The sequence below is a fragment of the Salmo salar genome, chromosome ssa23, assembly GCF_905237065.1.
Source record: "Salmo salar chromosome ssa23, Ssal_v3.1, whole genome shotgun sequence".
NCBI lineage: Eukaryota > Metazoa > Chordata > Actinopteri > Salmoniformes > Salmonidae > Salmo > Salmo salar.
This window is the reverse complement of record NC_059464.1, coordinates 32,593,891-32,621,338: the sequence shown is the minus strand read 5'-3', so window position 1 is coordinate 32,621,338 and position 27,448 is coordinate 32,593,891. Positions and strand designations below refer to the sequence as shown.

Here is a 27,448-nt window from a genome sequence, read left to right as displayed (position 1 = left end):
ATATTATTAGTAGATTTGGATAGAAAACACTCTGAAGTGTCTAAAACTGTTTGACTGATGTCTGTGAGTATAACAGAACTCATATGGCAGGCAGAACCCTGAGAAAAATCCAACCAGGAAGTTGAAAATCTGAGGCTTGTAGTTTTTTTAAATGAATTCCCTATTCAAACTACAGTGACTTAGGGGTCATTTTGCAGTTCCTAATGCTTCCACTAGATGTCAACAGTCTTTAGAATGTTGTTACAGGCTTCTACTGTGACCTGGAAGGGAATGACAGTCATTTCAACCAGGTGTCTGGCTGAGTGCCATTAGATCAGTCATGCGCGTGGCCGTCAGCGCGAGGTGCTTTCTTTTTCCTTTCTGAAGACAAAGGATTTGTCCGGTTGGAATATTATCGAAGATGTATGATAAAAACATCCTAAATATTGATGCTATACATTGTTTGACATGTTTCTACAAACTGTAGTATAACTTTTTGGACTTTTCTTCTCAACAAAATGCGCGAGCATGGCGCATTTGGATAACTCGTCTGAATGCGCGAACAAAACGGAGGTATTTGGATATTAATATGGACATTATCGAAACAAAACAAACATTTATGGTGGAACTGGGATTCCTGGGAGTGCATTCCGATGAAGATCATCAAAGGTAAGTGAATATTTATAAAACCATTTCTGACTTTTTTTGACTCCAACATTGCGCCTTTCTATAATGGCGGTTGTTGTTCTCTGAGAGCCGTACTCAGATTATTGCAAAGTGTGCTTTCTCCGTGAAGCTTTTTTGAAATCTGACACAGCGGTTGCATTAAGGAGAGGTGTATCTATAATTCTTTCAATAACTGTTCTATATTTTATCAATGTTTATGATGAGTATTTCTGTAAATTGATGTTCTCATTCACCGCAAGTTTTGGGAGGCAAAACATTTCTGAACATTACACGCCAATGTAAAATGGGGTTTTTGGATATAAATATGAACTTGATCGAGCAAAACATACATGTATTGTGTAACATGAAGTCCTATGAGTGCCATCTGATGAAGATCATCAAAAGTAAGTGATTAATTTTAGCTGTATTTCTGGTTTTTGTGAAGCCTCTCCTTGCTTGGAAAATGGCTGTGTGGTTTTTCTTGTTTACGTGCTGTCCTAACATAATCTAATATTATGCTTTCGCAGTAAAGCCTTTTTGAAATCGGACACTGTGCTTAGATTAAGGAGAATTTTATCTTTAAAATGGTGTATAATAGTTCTATGTTTGAGAAATTTGAATTATGAGATTTTCATTGTTTTTAATTTGGCGCTCTGCTATTTCACTGGCTGTTGAATAGTGTGTCCCGCAGGTGGGACGGTCACGTCCCACATACCCAAAAGAGGTTAAAAGTTAATTTGTGGAATTTCTTTCCTTCTTAATGTGTTTGAGCCAATCAGTTGTGTTGTGACAAGGTAGGGGGGTATACAGAAGATAGCCCTATTTGGTAAAAGACCAAGTCCATATTATGGCAAGAACATCTCAAATAAGCAAAGAGAAACGACACTCCATCATTACTTTAAGACATGAAGGTCAGTCAATACGGAACATTTCAATAACTGTTCTTGAAAGTTTCTTCAAGTGCAGTCGCAAAAACCATCAAGAACTATGATGAAACTGGCTCTTATGAGGTCCGCCACAGGAATGGAAGACCCAGAGTTACCTCTGCTGCAGAGGATAAGTTCATTAGAGTTACCAGCCTCAGAAATTGCAGCCCAAATAAATGCTTTACAGAGGTCAAGTAACAGACACATCTCAACATCAACTGTTCAGAGGAGACTGTGTGAATCAGGCCTTCATGGTCGAATTGCTGCAAAGAAACCACTACTAAAGGACACCAATAAGAAGAAGAGACTTGCTTGGGCCAAGAAACACGAGCAATGAACATTAGACCGGTGGAAATTTGTCCTTTGGTCAGGAGTGCAAATTGTAGATTTTTGGTTCCAACCGCCGTGTCTTTGTGAGACGCAGAGTAGGTGAATGGATGATCTCCTGTATGTGTGGTTCCCACCGTGAATTATGGAGGAGAAGGTGTGATGGTGTGCGGGTGCTTTGCTGGTGACACTGTCAGTGATTTTTTTTAATTCAAGGCACACTTAACCAGCTTGGATACCACAGCATTCTGCAGGGATATGCCATCCCATTTGGTTTGTGCCTAGTGGGACTATAATTTATTTTTCAACAGGCCAATGACCCAACACACCTCCAGGCTGTGTAAGGGCTATTTGACCAAGGAGAGTGATGGAGTGCTGCATCAGATGACCTGGCCTCCACAACCACTTGACCTCAACCAAACTGAAATGGTTTGAGATGAGTTGGAGCGCAGAGTGAAGGAAAAGCAGGTGCTTAGCATATGTGGGAACTCCTTCAAGAGTTGGAAAAGCATTCCTCATGAAGCTGGTTGAGAGAATGCCAAGAGTGTGCAAAGCTGTCATTAAGGCAAAGGGTGGTTATTCGAAGAATTTGTTTAACACTTGTTGGCTTACTACATAATTCCAAATGTGCTAAAAAATGAAGAACTTTTGACTGAGTCGGTTTTGTAAACTTTGGACCGGTAGTGTATGTTTACCAGTTCAGGGCCGGTGAGGACCAGTGCTGATTTCTCCCCAGCCCTCTCCCTGTCCACACACCACAGCTCTGTCTCTTTGCCCTTGGAGAAAGTAATCTCTGGATCAGGAGACTGGAGGAGCTGCCTGTGGGAGGATACAGAAAATAGATATATTGGAAAAGTATCGTCAATGTGTGTGTGTGTGTGTATGTGTGTGTGTTTGTGTATGTGTGTGTGTGTGTGTGTGTGTGTGTGTGTGTGTGTGTGTGTGTGTGTGTGTGTGTGTGTGTGTGTGTGTGTGTGTGTGTGTGTGTGTGTGTGTGTGTGTGTGTGTGTGTGTGTGTGTGTGTGTGTGTGTGCGGGAATGTGTGTCTGTGTGTTTTCGTCTGTGTGTATGTCTGTGTGTAAATATGTTTGACCTCAGTTCATCCCCTTCTAGTAGTCTGGTATCAGGATCCAGAAGTCTGCAGGCATACCCTATGTTCACCGCTGTCTCTGCAGAGAGAAAGAGAGAGAAAAAAGGAGTGAAAGACCAACAGACAGAGACAGACAGACAGCGGGGAGCAGTAGTTACCTTTCTTGTCCCCTGTCAGCACCCAGACTTTGAGTCCAGCCTGTCTGAGCATGGAGATGGTCTCAGGGACCTCGTCCTGCAGCCGGTCCTCTATAGCTGTCACGCCCAGCAGCTGCACAACAGGATCCAGGATGTACAGAGATTTTATCACTATGATATTGGATCACATTGCATTTATATAAAGCGTTCATGAATTTTCCATGATGGGCTTCATCCTTTGGAGCATAGGAATTCTCCTCAAATGTCATTGTATGGTAAACATACTGTAATGCAGTGCCCTGATTATGAGGATACCTTTAGATCTCTCTCCATGTCGTCATGCAGCTGTTCCAGCATGTCATCACGGTTACGGGTTGTCATGGCAGCCTGGGCCATGGTTTTGCTCCACTCCTCCCATTTGGCCTCAGATACAGTACGCTCAGCTATGCACAGAGTCCTCAGACAGGACTGGGCAAACAGCTGGAGGAGGACGGGAATATACTGGATGAGATGCTGGATGAGATGCTGCATGAGATGCTGCATGAGATCTACTTGCTCTGCTTATTATCAAATCTAATTGTAGCTGTCACATGCGCCGAATACAACAAGTGTAGACCGTACAGTAAAATACTTACTTACAAGGCCTTAGCCAACAATGCAGTTCAAGAAATAGAGTTAAGAAAATATTTACTAAATAAGCTAAAGTAAAAAATGAAATAAAAAGTAACACAAAAAATAACAATAATGAGGCTATATACAGGGGGTACCTGTACCGAGTCAATGTGCAGGGCACAGGTTAGTCAAGGTCATTTGTACATGTTGGTAGGGGTAAAGTGACTATGCAGAGATAATAAACAGTGAGTAGCTACATGTAAATGTAGTATGTGAAGTGTTTTTATTATAACTAGGCAAGTCAGTTAAGAACAAATTCTTATTTACAATGATGACCTAGGAACAGTGGGTTAACTGCCTTGTTCAGGGGCAGAACGACAGATTTTTACCTTGTCAGCTCAGGGATTTGATCTAGCAACCTTTTGGTTACTAGTCCAACACTCTAACCACTAGGCTACCTGCCGCCCCTGTGTGTGTGTGTGTGTGTGTGTGTGTGTGTGTGTGTGTGTGTGTGTGTGTGTGTGTGTGTGTGTGTGTGTGTGTGTGTGTGTGTGTGTGTGTGTGTGTGTGTGTGTGTGTGTGTGTGTGTGTGTGTGTGTGTGTGTGTGTGTGTGTGTGTGTGTGTGTGTGTGTGTGTGTGTGTGTGTGTGTGTGTGTGTGTGTGTGTGTGTGTGTGTGTGTGTGTGTGTGTGTGTGTGTGTTACATCTAAGGCTCTCTCAGTGCTCTCCAGATGTGGACAGTCTTTTTGTAGTCTCTCCAGGATCACTATGTCAGCACCTTTACAGTATAACTTCAGCCCTCCCTCTGGCTCCCGCACTGCACACACAACATACATCAGAGGACAGAACACATTTATACATGCCAGGAGAATACATCAACATGAGAGACTGAGGGATAGACAGATGAAGGGAGAGAAAGGGAAAGGGTCCAGGATAGGGAGCTGTGGGGCAGATGCATCCAGTCTCACTCAGGTAGTCACTGGATAGCCATGTTAGAATGTACAAAAGAGGAAATTCTGTCAGATCTTTTGAGAAAGTACATCATTAGGATATATTTTTTACGGGTAAGCTCAAGGTTAGGGTCGTACATTCATCCTTTCTAACATGGCCAGATAGTAATGTCAGTCTTACCCAGTACAGACATGCGTCGCCTCTGGCTAGTGAAGTCCAGCAGAGTGAGGAGCTGGTAGTGGCGTTTGAGGCCCAGCTCACTGACTGTCAGAGAGTCCCTGGTCCTGGAGAGGAAGACCCAGCCCAGCTCCCTGGCTGCCCCCACCAGGGCCTCTTCATCTGGAGACGCAGCCTGGTACACCGGGCCCCCTGGGACAAACATCACGCAACAGAACTGTAACAGTATCTGGGCAATTCCAAGCCAGCATAGCACAAATATAGTTTTGGCATGTCAGATTCTTCTGGCAAGTCTCACATAGTAGCTTTATTAGGAGTAAGGATGTTCGGCATACTTTTTACACGAAAATCACGAAAGTGGCAATTTTAGCCCCTTTTTAGACCTATATATGGTCAGACCCTATGATCTGTGAACCGTACACGATACAGACAACATCTTGGTGTCATTATCCTCCTTATAGTGCTCTCTCAAATATGGAGTAAGTCTAGATTCTGAAATACTATTTTTCACATTAATTTATTCAACACAGAATTATGAATATGAATGCCTCAAAATAACCCTTTTAGATATAGCTTCTTTATTTTTTTTTATTTTTTTTACATATTTCTTGGAACAATATACTCTTCAAACAAGTAAAATTTCCAGAGTGGGCTACTTTTAATGGCCCATTTTATACATATAAATTGACATTATAGGTCAATATAATGTTCCATTTGAATCCATTTTCCCGTCACTGTCTTGCTCATAAAATGTATCATACCTTCAGAATTAGCAGTGAGCCCACTCTGGAAATGTGATGTACTTGTAGAGTATATTGTTCTAAACAATATGTCTTAAAATAAACTAAATCAAAAAGGGTTCTTTTGAGATATTGTTTTTAATGTTGAATAAATTACTTAGAAAATATGTATTTCAGAATCATGACAAACTCCATATTTTGGAGAACACTACAAAGAGTATAATGCCACCCAGATGTTGTCTGTACGGTACGGTTCACAGATCATAGGGTCTTACAGGATGCATGTATAGGTCTAGAAAGGGCCTAAAATGTCAACATTCACTTTCAAAATGGTTTGTGATACAAATGTAAAAAGCATGTCAAACATCCTTCCTCCCAATTAATTTTCTATGTGAGAATTGCAAGAACAATCTGAGATACCAAAAATATTTTCGGCCTACACTGGCATGGAATCGCCCAGCTGTATTGTTGTATCGTGCTGAGATGTGTTTTCCTACTTCTTGAGAGGGTTTAGTACAATTTTATTTTACTGTACAGAAAACACCAAGTATTTACCTAGTTCAATTTACGAACTTACATGGTAAAATATGAATTACGCAATAATTACTTGTTTGCCCTCACCGTTCTTCCATTCGGTCATGACGGTGTGGCAGAGTGCCAGTGTGGTGAAGAACTGTCTGCTCAGTGTGCACTGCTGCCCCCTCAACTTGTCCACCAGCCGCTGGTCAGACAGATACAGACCCCCACAGGAGAACGGGTTCCAGCTCAGGTCTAATGTCTGGGGGGAGGCAAAGGTGGGGCAGAGAGATGGAAGTTATGTTCTTTTGTTCGTTTACTACTTCATGACTGATTTGACAATGTGCAAATAAACTGAACTAACCACATAACGTGAATGTTTTCCTCTACAATGATATGGTACATCTAAATCTGGATCATTACCTGTGATTCCTCTGCACTGATTGACGCATCACCTGAAAAAAAAGAAAAAGTAGAAATGAAGACATTTTCAGATAGAGTGGGGAGAGTGGGGACCTTTAGACTGACAGTAAGCATGTTCTAACTACCAGACCGATAGTAGTAGTAGACAGTGGGCAGATGGGGAATGTGATTCCAGACAAATTTCAGATTACACCTAGACTCTAGAGGGCTGGACCAACATTCAATATTTAACACTTATGGGCATGTCCATATTCATATTTTAACACTTACGAGGGTGCCCTGATTTGTTATCAGAGTGGCTGCGGATCTGACTTTTCTGGACCCCTCTTTCCCGACAGCTAAAGGTCCCGAAGCTTCAGGATTCTCTACTTTACTGTCACATCCTGGCCAGTATAAGGGTTAATTGTCATTGTAGTTTGGTCAGGACGTGGCAGAGGGTATTTGGTTTATGTGGTTCGGGGTGGTGTTTTTGTAGTAAGGGCATTTGATTTAAGTATTCCGGGGGTTTTTGGGCACTGTTTGAGATTCATGTAATTCTATTTTTAGTCTAGGTAGTCTGGTTCTATGTTTAGTTAATTGGGGTAAGGACTCTCAATTGAAGGCAGGTGTGGTCTATTTGCCTTTGATTGAGAGTCCCATATATTAGGGTGTATTTGTTTGTCATTTGTGGGAGATTGTTTCTTGTTTTGCTGAGTGAGCCTTTCAAGACTGTTTCGTCGTCGTCGTCGTCGTCGTCGTTGTTCGTTTCGTTGTTTTGGTGTTCACTTAGTTTGTAAATAAATACACAAGATGAGCATCCACATTCCTGCTGCGTTTTGGTCCTCCTTTACCAACGACAACCGTGACATTTACAAACGGTCTCTGCTTTACTCGTAGAGGCCAGGCTACTCTGGTGAATGGTGCTGGTTTAATAAAGTTTTATCAAAGTTGAATCAAAGTCTGCAAGATCAGATAATGATAGTATTCTACATAACAGAACCGAATATAATAGCAAAATATAACATTACTGTAAGACAAAAACACCACCTCATTTCATGATTTCATGATTGTGCGAATGGTCACATTTTTCTCTCAAATCAGATTTTTGCAAACTCTACAGCGTGAGCCACTAGGCAAAACATATGCTTTGATTTCAACTAAAACACAGGAAGGCTATGCTACAGTTTGTTAACACCATCTGCTCTAAAATTAAATCAAAGTTTATTTGTCACGTGTGCTGAATACAACAGGTGTAGACCTTACAGTGAAATGCTTACTTACAGGCTCTAACCAATAGTGCAAAAAAGGTATTAGGTGAACAATAAGTAGGTAAAGAAATAAAACAACAGTAAAAAGACAGGCTATATACAGTAGCGAGGCTACATACAGACACCGGTTAGTCAGGCTGATTGAGGTAGTATGTACATGTAGATATGTTTAAAGTGACTACGCATATATGATGAACAGAGAGTAGCAGTAGCGTAAAAGAGGGGTTGGTGGGTGGCGGGACACAGTGCAGATAGCCCGGTTAGCCACTGTGTGGGAGCACTAGTTGGTCGGCCCAATTGAGGTAGTATGTACATAAATGTATAGTTAAAGTGACCATGCATATATGATGAACAGAAAGTAGCAGCAGCGCAAAAAGAGGGGTTGGGGGGGCACACAATGCAAATAGTCCGGGTAGCCATTTGATTACCTGTTCAGGAGTCTTATGGCTTGGGGGTAAAAACTGTTGAAGCCTTTTTTGTCCTAGACTTGGCACTCCGGTACCGCTTGCCATGCGGTAGCAGAGAGAACAATCTATGACTGGGGTGGCTGGGGTCTTTGACCATTTTTATGGCCTTCCTCTTACACCGCCTGGTGTAGAGGTTATTGTACATCCTTCACAACAAGATTGTAGGCTACTTCGAAACAACACTGAATAGCTCAATATGATCTAAATGCATATGTCTATTAAACTGATTGAGATCAAATGGTTGGTATGTAGATGCTGCGTAAACGTCTTACCGGTTAAACTTGAAGAATTAGCATTCACGATTGACAGTGAGAAATGTGAAAGGAGGGTGACCACAAAAATGTGTTCGTAAAGTAGAGGCAAAGAAACACATGCGCAGAACTTGATTCGGATCTTCAGCTCTGGGGAAAAGGGATCCAGGGGGGCGGGGCGGTTACTTTTTGTTATAGTGCCCAGCACTTCCAGACAGCCCTGTAACTCAAACCCTGAGTCTGACACACATACAAATGTAGGTCTTGGTCTTTAGTCAGATGCAAACAAAAGTGAGTTCAGTCAATGTCTTTCCGAACCGGGGAGCAGACTGAGAACCAATAACACAAGGTACTCCAGGCCCTTGTATGTTTAGTGGTGAAACCAAATCTAACACACACAGACAGAGGGTTGTTGTTTCCAGGTCATGGGCCATCCTTACCATAGACGTCCCCTGCAATGCAGCACTGTCTGAAGAGCAGGCGGTTCTGGGTGAGGGTGCCTGTCTTGTCACTCAACAGATAACCCACCTGACCCAGTTCCTCATTCAGAGAGGTGTTCCGGGCCTGGGCAGGGATGGACCTCTCCACCCCTCCTCGCATCTCTACATCCCAGCCTATAAACAGGCTGTGCAGCACGTGGATCATCTCAAACCTGCACACAGAGACACAAACAGACTCAATACTAGATGTGTGACCGACAAATACATTTCAATAGAGATTCATAGACTGCTGAATAAGTATGCCGTGTACAGTACAATAGGATTGGAAGAGCTGATTCCACTTTTCGATTTCTCGTATTGGAATTGAATGAATTCAAATAGAACTGACACCAACCCTGGTGGTGTTACTCACGTGATGTAGAGAGACATGGGCATGGCAGGGCTGAGCAGGATCACATAGCTCCAGTAGGTGAGGAAGGCTGTGTAGATGGGCGAGTTGCCCCTCGTTAGGGCAGACAGAACCTCTATTTGGGAGGACACACGCCCTTGAAACACTCCCGACCCCACAGCCAGCAGTAGAGCCATCAGCAGTAGGAACAGCACTATCTGAGATCACAGACACACACATACATGTATATGAACACACATACATTAACACAAAATCACTCTTTAAAAAAAGCACACACATAAAAAAAAGTTGGATCCTTTATCATAATAAAACGAGTCAAGACAAAATAGTTATATAAATGAACAGATAAAACCATCTATCTCCATAACTCTCACACTGCTTTACTTCATCATCCTCTCCTGGTCGTTATCACTCACCCCAATGACAACTTTGTTCAGGACCTTCTCCATCTGAGTCATCTTGACTCTGAGCCGACCAACGTTACGAAGGATTTTACTATCTGAGCCTGAGGGACAGGAAGATCTGTGTTATTTACACGTTCAATTTCATAGTCCTTGTCATTGATCTGTTAGGGGGAAAGAGAGGGTGCATAAAGTATTGAAGCAGGGGCTCTGTATGTGTGCTGAGTACCAGTGTATATGGCCATGCCAAAGGCTGTGTCTGTATTTCGAAGTACTGTTCCTCTCAGCAGGATGTGTTCACTGTCCAGAGGGTGGCGCTCTCCTCTCCAGCGGAGCTCCCCCCGGAAGGTGTACAGATGGCTGTTGGGCTCCTCACACAACACAATGCCTGAAAGAGGGAGAGAGGGAGAGATGGGGTGGGGAGCGAATAAGAAGAAAAGAGGGAGAAAGAGAGAAAGGGAGGCAGAGAGAGAATGATGGAGGAATAAAGAGAAAGAAAAGTCTGTTTACATTTGTAAACCCTCTCCTCCAAACCTACCCACTCAGCCCCTACCCATATGGTCATGTGCCATCGCAATCTTCGCTCTCTCTCTCCCACTATTCTCTCCTATTCTATCCTATCGTCTCTCCCTTCTGCTAAATCCTACTCCCTCCTGTCTCCTAATTCTGCCTGTTTGACCCTACTCTCCTCCCTTTCCACATCCTATGACTCGCACCGTCCTCTTTCCTCCCGGTCGGCCCTCCCCTCCTGCTCTGTGGCTCAGTGACAGTGCGAGTCTACAGAAAAGGGCTGCGGGCAGCTGAGCGGAAAACAAAACTTCCAGAGGACCTATCATCCTTTCACTCCCTCCTCTCTACCTTCTCTTCCTCTGTATCTGCTGCTAAAGCCCCTTTCTACCGACAACCTGCCAACTTGACCCCATCCCTTCCTCCCTTCTCCAGACCATCTCTGGAGACCTCCTATTCCTCACTTCCCTCTCCTATTCCTCACTTCAAAATGGCCAGAGTCACTCCCCTCCTCAAGAAACCAACACTCAACCCCTCTGGCGTCAAAAACTACAAACCGGTATCCCTTCTTTCTTTTCTTTCCAAAACACTTGAGCGTGCTGTCTCTGACCAACTCTCTTGCTATCTCTCTCAGAACTATCTTCCTGACCCTAACCAGTCAGCCTTCAAGACGGGTCATTCAACTGAGACTGCTCTCCTCTGTGTCACTGAGGCTCTATGTTGCCATAGCAACATCAGGGAAACTTGGCAGAAGGGAGTAGTGAATCATATTACAGAACTTCTGCAACATCTTTAATTGAGACTCTCATTCTCCTTAATTACCAGCCTGAACACGTTATGGAAAGAGATTAACTGTATAGGAAGCTCCGAGGACAGCCAATAGGTCGTCTGGATTGTGGACAGCCAATAAATTGTCAGATGCAAACAGATTATAATCTTTAGTGGAAAACAGTTCTTGAGGGCTTGACTTTTTTTATAGGCCTACTGGTGAACTGGTGTTTGAGTTGTGTGGTTGCAATATCATTCATTTCAAATGATGTGCTGCACAATGGACATATAATGCACAATGTCTCAGGGAAGACTGTATGGGTTGGCAATACTCAGTATAGAAATCAATCTGGCCCGCAACCTGGACCTAGAGGCCTAATTAAAACATTTGCACACAAAAAAGGAGGACTTCAGGAGACCAGAGGAGTCTCTGAAGTTGGATTTCATTTCATTTCCCTTAAATATTGCAGCCCATTTGTGTAGGCCAGATAAAACCCACTGAGTTCAACGATAAATAGTGACTGAATTTATACTCGATAACTTTTTTCCTCATTGTTAGGCTATTTGATTTGTCATTTTTATAAAAAGTTTCTAAATAGCAGCTAAATACTGTAGGCCTATATAGCTATAGACAGTACACTGCATAACGAATCAATCCACAATAAGCTAGTGTTTTTAGGGTGGACTGACTATTATTTGGCATTAATAGATTGTTTTTAAGCACTTTCCAAGCTGGGAGCGAGTGCGACAACGGCTCACATCATGCAGGTTCAGGTAGGCTATAAAGGACAGTTGTATATTCAAAAAATTAAATTGGTAGCTGATTAGTATGCTCTTGCATCGAAAATACATTTTAAAATCTCCAGTGTTTGAATTTTAAACTTTAATGACTGAACAAGTAATTACATAATTGCCACCAGCCAGCAGTCTAAAAATGGGAAACTGTGTTACGCCAGCGATCCCGGTTCACAACTCCACGGTGTCCCCCACCCAGAGTGCAAAGAACCCTGGCATGACCCTGGACAACACCCTGTCATTCTCTGCAAACATCAAAGCAGTGATTCGCTCCTGCAGGTTCATGCTCTACAACATCCGTAGAGTACGACCCTACCTCACACAGGAAGCGGCGCAGGTCCTAATCCAGGCACTTGTCATCTCCCGTCTGGACTACTGCAACTCACTGTTGGCTGGGCTCCCCGCTTGTGCCATCAAACCCCTGCAACTTATCCAGAATGCTGCAGCCCGCCTGATGTTCAACCTTCCCAAGTTCTCACATGTCACCCCGCTCCTGCGCACACTCCATTGGCTTCCAGTCAAAGCTCGCATTCACGACAAGACCATGGTACTTGCCAGCAAGATGAACCGCCTTCAGGCTGTGCCCAAACCCTACACCCAAACACAAGTACTCGATTCTGCCACCTCTGGTCTTTTAGCCCTCCCACACCTACAGGAGGCCAGCTCCCGCTCGGCCCAGTCAAAGCTCTTCTCTGTCCTGGCACCCCAATGGTGGAACCTGAAGCTAAAACAGCAGAGAGATTCCCCATCTTAAATAACTAAATTGCCTTTCGTAAATTAACACTCGCACTTCACCCCCCCTGGGAGCCAGAAATCTCGACACCTGGGAGCCAGAAATCTTTCTGATTGAGAGGGGGTCAAATACTTATTTCCCTCATTAAAATGCAAATCAATTTCTAACATTTTTGACATGCGTTTTTCTGGATTTTTTGGTTGTTATTCTGTCTCTCACTGTTCAAATAAATCTACCATTAAAATTATAGACTGATCATTTCTTTGTCAGTGGGCAAACATACAAAATCAGCAGGGGATCAAATACTTTTTTCCCTCACTGTAGCTATTTTAAGATGAACACACTAACTGTAAGTTGCTCTGGATAAGAGCATCTGCTAAATGACTAAAATGTCAAATGCAACCTGACACTGACATATTGTTATTATGAGCTCACCCTAATTTTTATACACTTTGCATTTTTTCCTAATTCCCTTTACTTCCTAACGCTCTGAGTCAGGTCGGTGACTACTATTGAAGGCAGATAGGGTCTGCTTCAGTTATGAGCTCACCCTATTTTGCATACGCTTTGCATTTTTTCCTAACTCTCCTAATGCTTTGGCTCAGGTTGTGCCTACCATCGAAGGCAGCCAGGGTCTGTTCTGTGGGGTCAGAGGTCATCCCTGTGTGGGTGGCGTCCAGGGCCTGCCGGTACTTTAGATTGGTCTCTCTGCAAAGACAGGGACCACGGTCAGGCTTCATACCCTCAGCTTAAAATAAACAGGTCATATCTGGTTCAGTGTACAGTATAGACAAGAGTACATTGTCAGTATATGGATGTTTCTGTCCCCTACCCATCAATGTCAGCTGTCTCTACGTAGCACAGGCTGTGTGGCTCAGAGCTGCAGAGGAGCAGTAGATCTGCCTACAAGGGATACAGAAGGAGAAGATGTCTATAGAGAGAAGCACAAAGGGAGAGGGGCGATCAGACAGTCAGGGCTAGGGAACCGCTTTGGACTCTCTCACTTTTTTAGTACCCTTTCTTAACCTATTTACTTTTTCTATTGTTGTTGACCGTCGAGAGGTAAACCTGCAAGTAAGCATTTAATAGCACTGTGTTCTCCATGTATAGCATGTGTATATGACGAATAAACACATTTGAATTTGACTCTATGCAAACCTGCAGGTGGTGCTGAATCAGCTGAAGCTAAAGCCTAGGCATGGAAACTCACCGGGATGATCTGGTCTTTGTGAATCCGCAACACATCTCCCACACACACATCCTTCCACTGGGATGGGCTGAAACTGAGACGTGGAGTGGAGAGAGACAGAAGGTAGAGAGACAGAAGGTAGAGAGACAGAAGGGAGAGAGACAGAAAGGAGAGAGTCAGAAAGGAGAGAGACAGAAGGGAGAGAGACAGAAAGGAGAGAGTCAGAAGGTAGAGAGACAGAAAGGAGAGAGACAGAAAGGAGAGAGTCAGAAAGGAGAGAGACAGAAGGGAGAGAGACAGAAAGGAGAGAGACAGAAAGGAGAGAGACAGAAAGGAGAGAGACAGAAAGGAGAGAGACAGAAGGGAGAGAGACAGAAGGGAGAGAGACAGAAAGGAGAGAGACAGAAGGGAGAGAGACAGAAAGGAGAGAGACAGAAAGGAGAGAGACAGAAAGGAGAGAGACAGAAAGGAGAGAGACAGAAAGGAGAGAGACAGAAAGGAGAGAGACAGAAAGGAGAGAGACAGAAAGGAGAGAGACAGAAAGGAGAGAGACAGAAAGGAGAGAGACAGAAAGGAGAGAGTCAGAAAGGAGAGAGACAGAAGGGAGAGAGACAGAAAGGAGAGAGACAGAAGGGAGAGAGACAGAAAGGAGAGAGACAGAAGGGAGAGAGACAGAAGGGAGAGAGACAGAAAGGAGAGAGACAGAAGGGAGAGAGACAGAAAGGAGAGAGACAGAAAGGAGAGAGACAGAAGGGAGAGAGACAGAAAGGAGAGAGACAGAAGGGAGAGAGACAGAAAGGAGAGAGACAGAAAGGAGAGAGACAGAAGGGAGAGAGACAGAAAGGAGAGAGACAGAAAGGAGAGAGTCAGAAAGGAGAGAGACAGAAAGGAGAGAGACAGAAAGGAGAGAGACAGAAAGGAGAGAGTCAGAAAGGAGAGAGACAGAAAGGAGAGAGTCAGAAAGGAGAGAGACAGAAGGGAGAGAGACAGAAAGGAGAGAGACAGAAGGGAGAGAGACAGAAAGGAGAGAGACAGAAAGGAGAGAGACAGAAAGGAGAGAGACAGAAAGGAGAGAGACAGAAGGGAGAGAGACAGAAAGGAGAGAGACAGAAGGGAGAGAGACAGAAAGGAGAGAGACAGAAGGGAGAGAGACAGAAAGGAGAGAGACAGAAAGGAGAGAGTCAGAAAGGAGAGAGACAGAAGGGAGAGAGACAGAAAGGAGAGAGACAGAAGGGAGAGAGACAGAAAGGAGAGAGACAGAAGGGAGAGAGACAGAAAGGAGAGAGACAGAAGGGAGAGAGACAGAAAGGAGAGAGACAGAAGGGAGAGAGTCAGAAAGGAGAGAGTCAGAAAGGAGAGAGTCAGAAAGGAGAGAGACAGAAGGGAGAGAGACAGAAAGGAGAGAGACAGAAGAGAGAGAGACAGAAGAGAGAGAGACAGAGAGGAGAGAGACAGAGAGGAAAGAGTCAGAAAGGAGAGAGACAGAAGGGAGAGAGACAGAAGGGAGAGAGACAGAAGGGAGAGAGACAGAAGGGAGAGAGGCAGAATGGACAAAGAAAGGAGTTGAGGTAAAGACCTATATTATTTCTCTTGTACTAGAAGCACACGCAAACGTTTGAGTGTTTTACAGTTCACATGGGTGTCTGAAGTTAGGTTTGTGCCCTAAGAGGCAGAGCTGGCATCTTTATGCTCACCTCTGGGAGATGAGGACATCACTGGGTCGCCTATTAATCTGAGAGTCACTGCGTCTCCTGGCCTGAGGGAGAGAAAGAGAGATAGTAGAGACAGACAGACAGATAGTAAATGGTGAATAGGAAAGAGCGAGAGAGAAAGAGAGAGAGAAAACACAATTAAGGGACCATATAGTGACACAAGCTGAGAGATTTCCATCCTTCACTAAATGACGTCAATAAAGAGGGTCACAAAGCCTTTCAAAAGGGGTGTAAACACCATAACGCAGTGATGCACTTAACCACAGAATGCTCCATGCAAACATAATCGCTGCTGGAGTAGAGAAGCTAGCTAAAATATATGCAACTTGGAAGACCAGTTTGTCAGTGAGTACAAGGAGTCAATGAGGATAATGAATGAGAGAGGCGCGTGATTGGAAGGTGAGTGAGTGATCTCACCAGGTCATTGGCCAGGTCTTTAAGCCCCCGTACTGACAGCACTATTACCAGGGGAATGGTGGTGGTGTACCAGGGGATGGACGAGATGGCAGGGACACACTGGAAACACACACACACATGCACATATGCATGCACTCTAGTGCTGAGCGATTAACCAAGATTTTTTATCGTTGTTGTTATTAAGCAACTAATTGACCGACGTTGGTTCAATTACTTGAATACCATTTCGTTTTTTTTTTGTGAGCCCGACGAGCCGTTTCTCTATAGAGAAATCTAATTACGAGAGGAATCAAGTCAAAAACTATGTGAGACCCTGGACTGAAGGAAGTTGTAGTTCACATTAAGCAAATATTCAACCTAGTTCAGTACAGAAATGTGGTAATTGCCTTCAATGACCATAATCCATTGTGCCTGTTCTTTCCTGCTCGGACAGAGACGGATACACTTTTACACCTGCTACATTAGGTTAGATAGACACACCACATAGAACGCATGAGAGAGGAACGTACACAACACAACAATGAGAGGAATAGAGACGTCTGTGATAGTATGCCTCATCTACTTTGAAGAATTAGTACAATTATTTTGTCAGACATACTTAGGATTTTAAATTTGAATGTTCACTATTTTCGTATTTTAAATTTGAATGTTCACTATTTTCGTATTTTAAATTTGAATGTTCACTATTTTCGCATTTTAAATTTGAATGTTCACTATTTTCGTATTTTAAATTTGAATGTTCACTATTTTCGGATTTTGAATTTCCATTAAAAAGCTCTAAAGTCATTTTAATGTCATTATTTCATACTGCATTTAATGTTAATAAAAAATATCAAAACCAAAATCAAAAAACCCTAATTATGTTTTAAAAATTGGACCGAAACCGAACTGACCGAAAAAAGCACTGTTCACTCAGCACTAATGCACGCACACACACACACACACACACATATTGAGTACCACATTCACTGAATCACAAGTATAAATTGTACATAAGCTGCTCATACTAGAACACTAGTCTAAAACAATCGAAAATATTACCATTCTTTCTCAACATATATACAGATAAATAAAATCACTAATGTCAAATATTGGCCAAAAAATACAAATGATTTACCCCTCCTCAGAAACCATAGAAATGAACTGAGTAGATAAATGAAACCCAGAGTCTGACCTGCATCACCACCATGAGGAGGAAGTAAAGGTTGGCTACTCGCTGGAACTGTTCGTACAGCGTGAGGGGTAGGAAGGTCAGAGGGGAGTACTTAAAACTGCGCACCACATTGTCCTGGCAACCCAACCCAGTGGACAGACACAGAAAGAAACACAGAGAGAGAGACACAAGGGAGACGTGAGTGTTTGTTAGTGGGTTAGTGTGTTTGTGCCTACAGTGTTGGGTTACAGCAACACAGTGTACTGTGACTCACGGCATATCGGCCCCAGCGGAAACACAGAAAGGATCTCCGCTGTCGATGTTTGTGGAAGTGGCGGCTGTTTGCTCTCACCTCCCACGTAATATCTGTTAAAGACATGGTTAAAGAAAAGCCTATTACAACCACAAATTGGCTTTCTCTATCACCAATGAGATTTGAGGAGGGCATAGCACAGGGACTAGGTCACGTCACTGTCCATCACATATGGGGTAGGATGAGATCATGTGTGTGTGTGTGTGTGTGTGTGTGTGTGTGTGTGTGTGTGTGTGTGTGTGTGTGTGTGTGTGTGTGTGTGTGTGTGTGACAGACTGTAGTGTGTTATTATTCCATCTCTCAGGGGGAATCTTGCAGCCCCTTATTCCCAAAACCCACGCCTGGAGAAGGCAGAAATTACTCTAATAGCTTCTTCTGAGGAAACCGGATCCCTTAAAACACTCCGTCATTATCAAACTAGGTCAAAGGTCATATATAGGATGCTTTATTTGACATCTAGACACACTTTCACTTGTTTCATGCAAATATGGATGGACACAAAGACTGGACTGACCTGTTTCAGGGTTGGTGGTAGTATCCCCTTTAGACATGGTGCTATAATGACTAAATATACTGTTCTGGAAGAGTGAAACATAAAGCAACAGGCAAGTTATTCATAACATTGACTCTCATGCCAGCCTTGTAACTCATTACATTGTTGCCATGCTTGCTTACCTCATAGAACACACAGAGAGAAAGAGGGAATCTTGACTCCTCAAATCATTGACTGTGACCTATTCTCATCAGAAAGACACAAAATCCTATGTTACTACAGGTATTTTGAGGTGACTGAGTGTGAACTCAAATGGTCCCAAGGTTTAACATTTAACATTTAACATCAGTAGATGACAAAATACCTACCGAAGATGAGTTAACCCAGCTTTGGTTGAAAGTCTTTGTTTGGTAAGCAGTTGGTAAAACTTGTCGATCCAACTATTTGAGTATCATACTTTTAAGCCAGGACTCTCAACAGGTAACACAACAAGGGGCGGGGAATCGTGGTTCGGTGGGTGATATCCTGTTTTCATCTGTCACCATAACCTAAAGAGGAGTAATGATCGTTTTCAGTGGAATGAATGTCAACCCAGTTCACCTCAGATAGACCAGAGAAAGGGGCTCCACCTCCTCAGCTATAACTCTCTATTTCCCTCTTCTCCTTACAAAGAAAAGAGATAACAGGTAAATGTTACCTGATGACAACACACACCAACCCTAAACACTAGCCTCCCGCACACAATTTAGCTTAAACAGCACAAACTCGAATAAGCTCCCACAATAAATTAACTAAGAAATGTACTTCCTAACAAACCCATAGCTCTATGTTAAAAAGTTTGTAGGTGTGTAGGTGATCGTTAAAAACACTCACCTGTAAACAGCATCCCTTGAGTATCCCTCCATGGCATGTGTGTCTCTGTGTGTCACATAACACCTGTTACCAGGTGACTGGCGCACGTGCCAACGACCACAGCAGTCAGACCACAGTTGAATATTAACATGGTGGTGACTTTCCACACATTCTCCACAGCTTTTCATAACAATTCACCTGCTGGCGTTCCTCCCTCTCTTCCTGCCTCTCTCAGTCCCTGTCCCTCTCTCTTTCCCAGGTAGCTTCAGTATCAACATATTCTACCTGCACCTGTCAGAGGGAGGGAGGGAGGGAGGGAGGGAGGGAGGGAGGGACAATGTGTGAGGAGAGACGGGAGAAAAAAATTAAATGAAAGGTGGAAAGGTTATAAGAGTTTTGTGGGAGAACACAAATACCAGTGGTCCCTCGTTCCCCATCCCCTTTTCTCTGGCCATTCAACACTGGACCATTGAGATGTACTCGTCTGTACAGAGGGACTCATTGACGTCTTTGGCTGAATTTCAATAGTTTAAGGAGGATGGGAAAGCGGTCTACAGAAAACAAGGAAATTATTTTGAGATTTTGTCTTTGTCACAATGCTAATAAGGCTAACTAACACAGGCCTGAATGTCAGGTGAAAGTATGTATAAGTAGGTAATAGGTCACCATCTTTGTCCTGGAAATACCAGGCCAAACTCCCAGTTCTGATTTCCTTTCACCATGGGTTTCATGTTCTTCCCCTCACAACACAGAGGTCTCCTTTTCTTCCCCACATCATCCCCCTCTCTCCCTCTTCCCTCCTCTCCTTCTCCTCCTATCTCTTCCTCTGTCTTTTCTCTCCCTCTCTCCCTCTCTCCCTCCTTCTTTCTCCATTCCTCTCTCCTCTCTCCTTCTCGCTCTAGTTTTCCCTACCTCTCTCTCCCTCTCTCTCTTTCTCCCTTCTTCTCTCCCCCTCTCTCCTTTTCTGTCTATTAGAGCACTCCAAGCTGCAGGAGGACTGAGATGAGGATGAAGGGGCACAGTGCTCTCCCTCCCATGGGTGGTTACTATGTCTTTATCCTCAAAGGGAAGCTCCTGTCCGCTCAAAGCCCCATGTATTGGCCTTACAACATGATGAAAAACCTCCATACACCTCAACTAGGAAAGTGCTTTCGGTATACCACGTTATGCCATAAGCAATTTGATTGTTTATGGCATAACATTGTCTGCTATTTAGGGACATGTTCTGTTAACTCACTATTGCATTGTGATAATCAATGATATCTGTGAAGGAAAATATGTTACAGTAAGAGGCCTATTACATTCAATATGTATGGCCTGTAGTATTTGAATAGCCATTCTGGTCTAAATTCTTTTTCAAGTCCTCTTGTGTATTTCAAGTTCTCAACCACATTCAGAGGACTGACGTGGACCAGAAAACCACCCAGCTAGCACATAATGTTCTGAGAACCATATGTTTCTTAGAACTCAGTGAGAGTGTGGTTGTCTTATGGTTATTTTCCATACAACTTTCTGGAAATGGTGCAGGAAAGTTGCTTGGCTTTGGAACATTCTCAGCACATGTAGCTCTTTCCTACAGTCAAATGACCAAATCCCCTCTAGTGGCCTCATGGGTGGAATGTTAATAATATTAACTTTTTACATTTTATTTCTTTTTTATCCAGTGTTTCTATGTCAAACAGTTTTGCTATATTTCAGTTTTCTGTGATGTACATCAAGTGTAACATTGGGATTCAAACTCTAAATGTAAGACATTTCAACTATATCTGACATGGTACAGGTGTCTTCTTCTGTTTAAGCCCATAACCAGGTGTGTGAGGTGTATACTTTTGTTTCAAAATAGATTTGTGTAAAACCACCAAGAAACACTCTGTGTGACCCTGATTTAACCCACGGCAGTAAAAGGATATTGAACTTGACAAAATAAATATATTGGTATTTCATTACTTTCACAGAACGTTTCCTAGAAGTTCAAACATGGTTACATTTAATTTCTCTCTATCCTCTATCTTGTTAAGTGTCTTCTGGTGTGTTGACCGCTCCCACTAATTGGCCACACCTGAGTGCTTGTTTCCTTTGAATTTGGGTCTATTTGAATAGACTAAAATGAATAATTTTGTATGCATAACAAAACATGGCATGCTAGCTCCATCCTGGTGGCACACTGGACTAATTCCATGGATAGAGAACAGAAGATTATAGGTTAGAATCTCACTGATGCCATGTCACTTTAAAAAATATATTGTTATTGTCTAAGGAAATTAATGTCCATATGTTCTATCTGGGCTTGAAGTTCCAAAAGGTTTACCCAAAATAAGCTAGCACTGTTATTAAAAGGAAGTTACTCAAAATCTCCAAATAACCTATAATTTCTGTTCTGAGAGTGTTTGATTTGATTTAATAAAACCAGATTAAAACGTTTTCAGAACCTCCATGCAACCTAAAAAAATGTACATTCCCAGAACAGGCAAAATGCTCTGTTCTCAGAACATTTAAAAAAACATTTGGTTTTACCGGTCAGGAAACGTATGGATTCTTTCCCACAACCAATGTGAAACCAAAAATATACATTCTCACAACTTCCAACGAACCAAATGTGCTAGATGGGTCGGGTGGCCACAACAGTGGAAACTACTAAATGGCCTGGAATCACGATGAAATAAATATGTATATAAAAGCCCCTAAGATACATAGCTAATTATCTCAAAGCATGTTTTAGGTTAAAAAGTAATGTGTTATCAGAGCCCTTTAGATGTCATACAAATCCATTGTTCAGTCAGCCCACCATCTTGTGCTTTTCTCTGTTGCATTGCCATCTGGTGGTTGTAAATAACCACTGCAGCTTGACAATCCACTCAACAATTTATTACCAGTTTATAAACATTAACAAGACGTCATGTTCTGTCAACACACATAAATATCTTACAGCTAGTTCAAATGGTTCAATTGTATGTACTCTATTTAACATAGTGTTGAATGTGGTTATGTTTTTTTACTCATACCCATATTTGATTATCCTCAAAAGGGCCCCATACTAAACCTTGAACACAAGTGTCTTTGTGTGTGCACACGTGTGTATTTTATCAGGAACAATCAGTCCCATCTATTTTTAAATGTGGGTTTGCAGCAGAGTGGTTTTCTGAGATGCGTTGAGGCATGGAGTCTCAAACCTCCACACACAATAAGACCAGTCGGCCAGGCTTTTTCCACTACAGTTTAACTGCTGCCTGTTATACCTGCTAAACCTCATATCCCTCAGCAAACACACAAACACACACACATACACACATACATACACACATACACACATAGACTTCGATGTGAATCTACCACACCGCTGGAAATAGCACAACAGGAGGAGGCCTACTTATGATAGTACATGTAACCGTTGGGACAGTTGCTGATTGATGTCCACACACAGAGAGCTGGATGGGCAGACATACTGCAGTATATTTAGTTGGGAGTACATCAGTACCACTGTGTTGGTGTCAAACTGCAGCCCTGTAGCACACAAAATAACACAGACAGGCCTTCTGAAGAGAGAGCCCCTTTGAGCTAGCTCCATCTCACCTGGTTAGATCAAACCTGTACTCAGTCCAATCAAATCAAATCAAATTGTATTTGTCACATGCGCCAAATACAACAGGTGTAGACCTTACCGAGTCAATGTGCGGGGGTACAGGTTAGTTGAGGTCATTTGTACATGTAGGTAGTGGCAAAGTGACTATGCATGGATAATAAACCACCCGGGTGGTCATTTGATCAATTGTTCAGCAGTCTTATGGCTTGGGGGTAGAAGCTGTTAAGGAGCCTTTTGGACTTTGACTTGGAGGTCCGGTACCGCTTGCCGTGCAGTAGCAGAGAGAACAGTTTATGACTGGAGTCTTTGACTATTTCTCGGGCCTTCCTTTGACACCGCCTAGTATATAGGTCCTGGATGGCAGGAAGCTTGGACCCAGTGATGTATTGGGCCGTACGCACTACCCTCTGTAGTGCCTTACTGTCAGATGCCGAGCAGGTGCCATACCAGGCAGTGATGCAACTGGTCAGGATGCTCTCAATGGTGCAGCTGTAGAACTTTTGAGGATCTGAGGACCCATGCCAAATCTTTTCATCAGTCTCCTGAGGGGGAAAAGGTGTTGTCATGCCCTCGTCACGACTGTCTTGGTGTGTTTGGACCCTGATAGTTTGTTGGTGATGTGGATACCAAGGAACTTGAAACTCTCATCCCGCTCCACTACAGCCATGTCGATGTTATCGGGGGCCTGTTCAGCCCTTCTTTTCCTGTAGTCCACGATTAGCTCCTTTGTCTTGCTCACATTGAGGGAGAGGTTGTTGTCCTGGCACCACACTGCCAGGTCTCTGACCTCCTCCCTATAAGCTGTCTCATCGTTGTCGGTGATCTGGCATACTACTGTTGTGTCGTCAGAAAACTTAATGATGGTGTTGGAGCCGTGCTTGGCCACGCAGTCGTGGGTGAACAGGAAGTACAGGAGGGGACTGAGCACGCACCCCTGAGGGGCCCTGGTGTTGAGGATCAGTGTGGCAGATGTGTTGTTGCCTACCCTTACCACCTGGAGGAGGCCCATCAGGAAGTCCAGGATCCAGTTGCAGAGGGAGGTGTTTAGTCCCAGGGTCCTTAGCTTAGTGATGAGCTTTGTGAGCACCATGGTGTTGAATGCTGAGCTGTAGTCAATGAACAGCATTCTCAAATAGGTGTTCCTTTTGTCCAGGTGGGAAAGGGCAGTGTGGAGTGCGATTGAGATTACGTCATCTTTGGATCTGTTGGGGTGGTATGCAAATTGGAGTGGGTCTAGTGTTTCCGGGATGATGGTGTTGATGTGAGTCATGACCAGCCTTTCAAAGCACTTCATGGCTACCGACATTTAATTTTTTTATTTCACATTTATTTAACCAGGTAAGCTAGCTGAGAACAAGTTCTCATTTACAACCACGACCTGGCCAAGATAAAGCAAAGCAGTGCGACAGAAACACAACACAGAGTTACACATGGAATAAACGAGCGTACAGTCAATAACACAATAGGAAAAAAATTAAGTCTATATACAGTGTGTGCAAATGGCATGAGGAGGTAAGGCAGTAAATAGGCCATAGTAGCAAAGTAATTACAATTTAGCAGATTAACACTGGAGTGATAGATGAGCAGATGATGATGAGCAGATGATGGTGTGTAAGTAGTGATACTGGTGTGCAAAAGAGCAGCAAAGTAAATAAAAACAATATGGGGATGAGGTAGGTAGATTGGGTGGGCTATTTACAGATGGACTATGTACAGCTGCAGCGATTGGTTAGCTGCTGAGATAGCTGATGTTTAAAGTTAGTGAGGGAAATGTAAGTCTCCAGCTTCAGCAATTTTTCCAATTCGTTCCAGTCACCGGCAGCAGAGAACTGGAAGGAAAGGCGACCAAAGGTGGTGTTGGCTTTGGGGATGACCAGTGAGATATACCTGCTGGAGCGAGTGTTACGGGTGAGTGTTGTTATCGTGACCAGTGAGCTGAGATAAGGCGGAGCTTTACCTAGCATAGACTTATAGATGACCTGGAGCCGGTGGGTCTGGCGACGAATATGTAGCGAGGGCCAACCGACTAGAGCATACAGGTCACAGTGGTGGGTGGTATAAGGCGCTTTGGTAACAAAACGGATGGCACTGTGATAGACTACATCCAATTTGCTGAGTAGAGTATTGGAAGCTATTTTGTAGATCACATCGCCGAAGTCGAGGATCGATAGGATAGTCAGTTTTACTAGGGTATGTTTGGCGGCGTGAGTGAAGGAGGCTTTGTTGTGAAATAGAAAGCCAATTCTAGATTTGATTTTGGATTGGAGATGTTTGATATGAATCAGGAAGGAGAGTTTACAGTCTAGTCAGACACCTAGGTATTTGTAGACATGAGTGCTACGGGGCGGTAGTCATTTAGGCAGATTACCTTCGCATTTCTGGACACAGGGACTATGGTGATCTGCTTGAAACATGTAGGTATTACAGACTCGGTCAGGGAGAAGTTGAAAATGTCAGTGAAGACACTTGCCAGTTGGTCTGCGCATGCTCTGAGTACACGCCCTGGTAATCCGTCTGGCCCGCGGCCTTGTGAACGTTGACCTGTTTAAAGGTCTTGTATATCCTTCACATCGGACTCATCAAAGAAAAAATCTTCGTCCAGTTCGAGGTGAGCAATCGCTGTTCTGATGTCCAGAAGCTCTTTTCGGTCATAAGAGACTGTAGCAGCAACATTATGTACAAAATAAAACAAAATAGCACAGTTGGTTAGGAGCCCGTAAAACGGCAGCCATCCCCTCCGGTGTCATTAGAAAAACTTCCACATGAGCTCAAAAGCATTGTAACACCCTGACCCGAATTACAGACTTGTAAACCTTCACACACTGTGAGGTCAAACTATAATCTCTGTGGCCCTTTGCATACTACTGGATGTAGTATCTCTTTGAAGAGTCTACCAGCCAGGGAATACCATCCAGGCTCTGACCAACCTCTGCTCTCAGTCACCCTGTCACCCAGTCACACTGCATCTGAGGCAGAAGGTGACACTTGTGAGCTAAATGAGGCAGTGAAACTTCCTGTGCAGAGTGGTTAGCACCTTAGCCGACAGGATAGGAGCAGGAATCATGTAAAGACTACAATATTTCAAAGGGGCCTTTTGACCTAGATGGTGAACATGAAGACATGATCTGGTTTGAAATAGAACCACGTCTTGTCATTCACATTACATTATGTTAAATTGTCAAAATACACATGCACACACTTCTGACAACTAGAAACAGAAAGCAAAAGAAACAAGGCCCAAAGGTCTTACATTTTTTCTAAAAGTATTTTTTTGATCAACTCTTTAATTAACCATGTAAGATGAGGAGTCGTAACCTGTCAAACAATACTTGATGTGTACTAGTGTACAGGACACCACAATGAACCACTTTCCGGAAGTACTGTATGTGAGACTGTGCATGGGTGCAGCACCCTGTGTATGTTAGATGTGATAAAATGGGGGTTGGGAGGATGAAGAGGTGAGATGGACAGGATTCTGTTACTTGCCTATAGATATGCTAGCTAGCGTGTCGCTTTGTTGATATACTGTAGGCCTATGAATGCAGAGGAGGAAAATTCCATGCAAGCATAAAGGCAGGAAATGGTTTTGCCACACAATGAACTGAAACCTGTACTCTATCTCAATAGTTTAAAGTGGCTTCCTCTTCTCGTACCTCCATCTGCACTAATGTGAAAGAACTGGACAGTTGTGAGAAAATACCCGATAGGCCGTCCACCACATTGTTTTCAGCTGCCATGTATCCTCAGTTCAGTGCAGATAAATGAGTTTAAACTACTTTAGACTATTATTGATATGCCCTCCTGGGAGTGTTGGGAAGTAGTGAACTACATGTAGTTCAACTAGTTATTTAACAACATTTTGCAGTAGCTTTGTGGTAGTTGAACTAAACTCAAATCTAAGTAATATTTCCTGTAGTTAATTACTTTTTTTGCCATATAGCAGTGTAGCTACAGTCCATTCAGAAAGTATTCAGACCACTTCCCTTTTTCATGTTGTTATGTTACAGGCTTATTCTAAAATGGATGAAATAAATTAAAAAATCCTCATCATTCGACACACAATACCCCATAATGACAAAGTGAAAACAAGCTTTTAGAATGTATAAATAAAAAACAGAAATACCTTATTTACATACAGTATCAGTCAAAGTCTACTCATTCAAGGGTTTTTCTTTATTTTAAAAACATTTCTACATAGTATAATAATAGTGAAGACATCCAAATTGATTGACTTTTTTATTTAACTAGACAAGTCAGTTAAGAACAAATTCTTATTGACAATGACAGCCTACACCGGACAAACGCTGGGCCAATTGTACACCGCCCTATGGGACTCCCAATCACGGCCGGTAGTGATGCAGCCTGGAATCAAACCAGGGTGTCTGTAGTGATGCCTCAAGCACTGATATGCAGTGCCTTAGACCGCTGCGCCACAAATAACACATATGGAATCATGTAGTAACCAAAAAACAGTTAAACAAATCAAAATATATATAATATTTTAGATTCTTCAAAGTAGCCACCCTTGATCTTGATGACAGCTTTGCACACTTTTTGCATTCTGTCAACCAGCTTCACCTGGAATGCTTTTCCAACAGTCTTGAAGGAATTCCCACTGAAATGTCCATTGCTCATGTTTCTTGGCCCAAGGAAGTCTCTTCTTCTTATTGGTGTCCTTTTGTAGTGGTTTCTTTGCAGCAATCCGACCATGAAGGCCTGATTCAAACAGTCTCCTCTGAACAGTTGATGTTGAGATGTGTCTGTTACATTTATTTGGGCTGCAATTTCTGAGGCTGGTAACTCCAATTAACTTATCCTCTGCAGCAGAGGTAACTCTGGGTCTTCCATTCCTGTGACAGTCCTCATGAGAGACAGTTTCATCACAACGCTTGATGGTTTTTGCGACTGCACTTGAAGAAACTTTCAAAGTTCTTGAACTGTTCCTTATTGACTGACCTTCATGTCTTAAAGTAATGATGGACTGTCATTTCTCTTTGCTTATTTGAGCTGTTCTTGCGTATGGACTTGGTCTTTTACCAAATAGGGCTATCTTCTGTATACCACCCCTACCTTGTCACAACACAACTGATTGGCTCAAACGAATTAAGAAGGAAAGAAATCCCACAAATTAACTTTTAAGAAGGCACCTGTTAATTGAAATGCATTCCAGGTGACTA

At 43.0% G+C, this 27,448-nt stretch overlaps 1 protein-coding gene across 4 annotated transcripts in view; it reads right to left on the bottom strand.

Moving 5' to 3' along the window:
* atp8b3 (ATPase phospholipid transporting 8B3) overlaps positions 1-18,961 on the bottom strand; it is a 33,184-nt gene extending 14,223 nt beyond the window's left edge. For 2 of the 4 annotated variants that reach the window (XM_045706109.1, XM_045706110.1), the window contains exons 1-23: positions 18,713-18,961; positions 18,208-18,387; positions 18,022-18,080; positions 17,861-17,924; positions 17,308-17,399; positions 17,055-17,168; positions 15,881-15,979; positions 15,446-15,507; positions 13,773-13,845; positions 13,395-13,465; positions 13,179-13,270; positions 9,989-10,147; positions 9,775-9,863; positions 9,362-9,555; positions 8,950-9,161; positions 6,545-6,576; positions 6,227-6,383; positions 4,869-5,057; positions 4,442-4,554; positions 3,441-3,605; positions 3,147-3,258; positions 2,992-3,067; positions 2,594-2,717 (exon numbers count right to left, since the gene is read on the bottom strand). In XM_045706109.1, the coding sequence (XP_045562065.1) occupies positions 2,594-2,717; positions 2,992-3,067; positions 3,147-3,258; positions 3,441-3,605; positions 4,442-4,554; positions 4,869-5,057; positions 6,227-6,383; positions 6,545-6,576; positions 8,950-9,161; positions 9,362-9,555; positions 9,775-9,863; positions 9,989-10,147; positions 13,179-13,270; positions 13,395-13,465; positions 13,773-13,845; positions 15,446-15,507; positions 15,881-15,979; positions 17,055-17,168; positions 17,308-17,399; positions 17,861-17,897 (2,262 nt within the window). In that variant the 5' untranslated portion in view covers positions 17,898-17,924; positions 18,022-18,080; positions 18,208-18,387; positions 18,713-18,961. Of the gene's footprint in view, positions 1-2,593; positions 2,718-2,991; positions 3,068-3,146; positions 3,259-3,440; positions 3,606-4,441; positions 4,555-4,868; positions 5,058-6,226; positions 6,384-6,544; positions 6,577-8,949; positions 9,162-9,361; positions 9,556-9,774; positions 9,864-9,988; positions 10,148-13,178; positions 13,271-13,394; positions 13,494-13,772; positions 13,846-15,445; positions 15,508-15,880; positions 16,799-17,054; positions 17,169-17,307; positions 17,400-17,860; positions 17,925-18,021; positions 18,081-18,207; positions 18,388-18,712 lie in introns of those variants that run through there. The other 2 variants (XM_045706112.1, XM_045706111.1) reach the window with 2 other exon arrangements.
* Between the last annotated feature and the right edge of the window lie 8,487 nt (positions 18,962-27,448).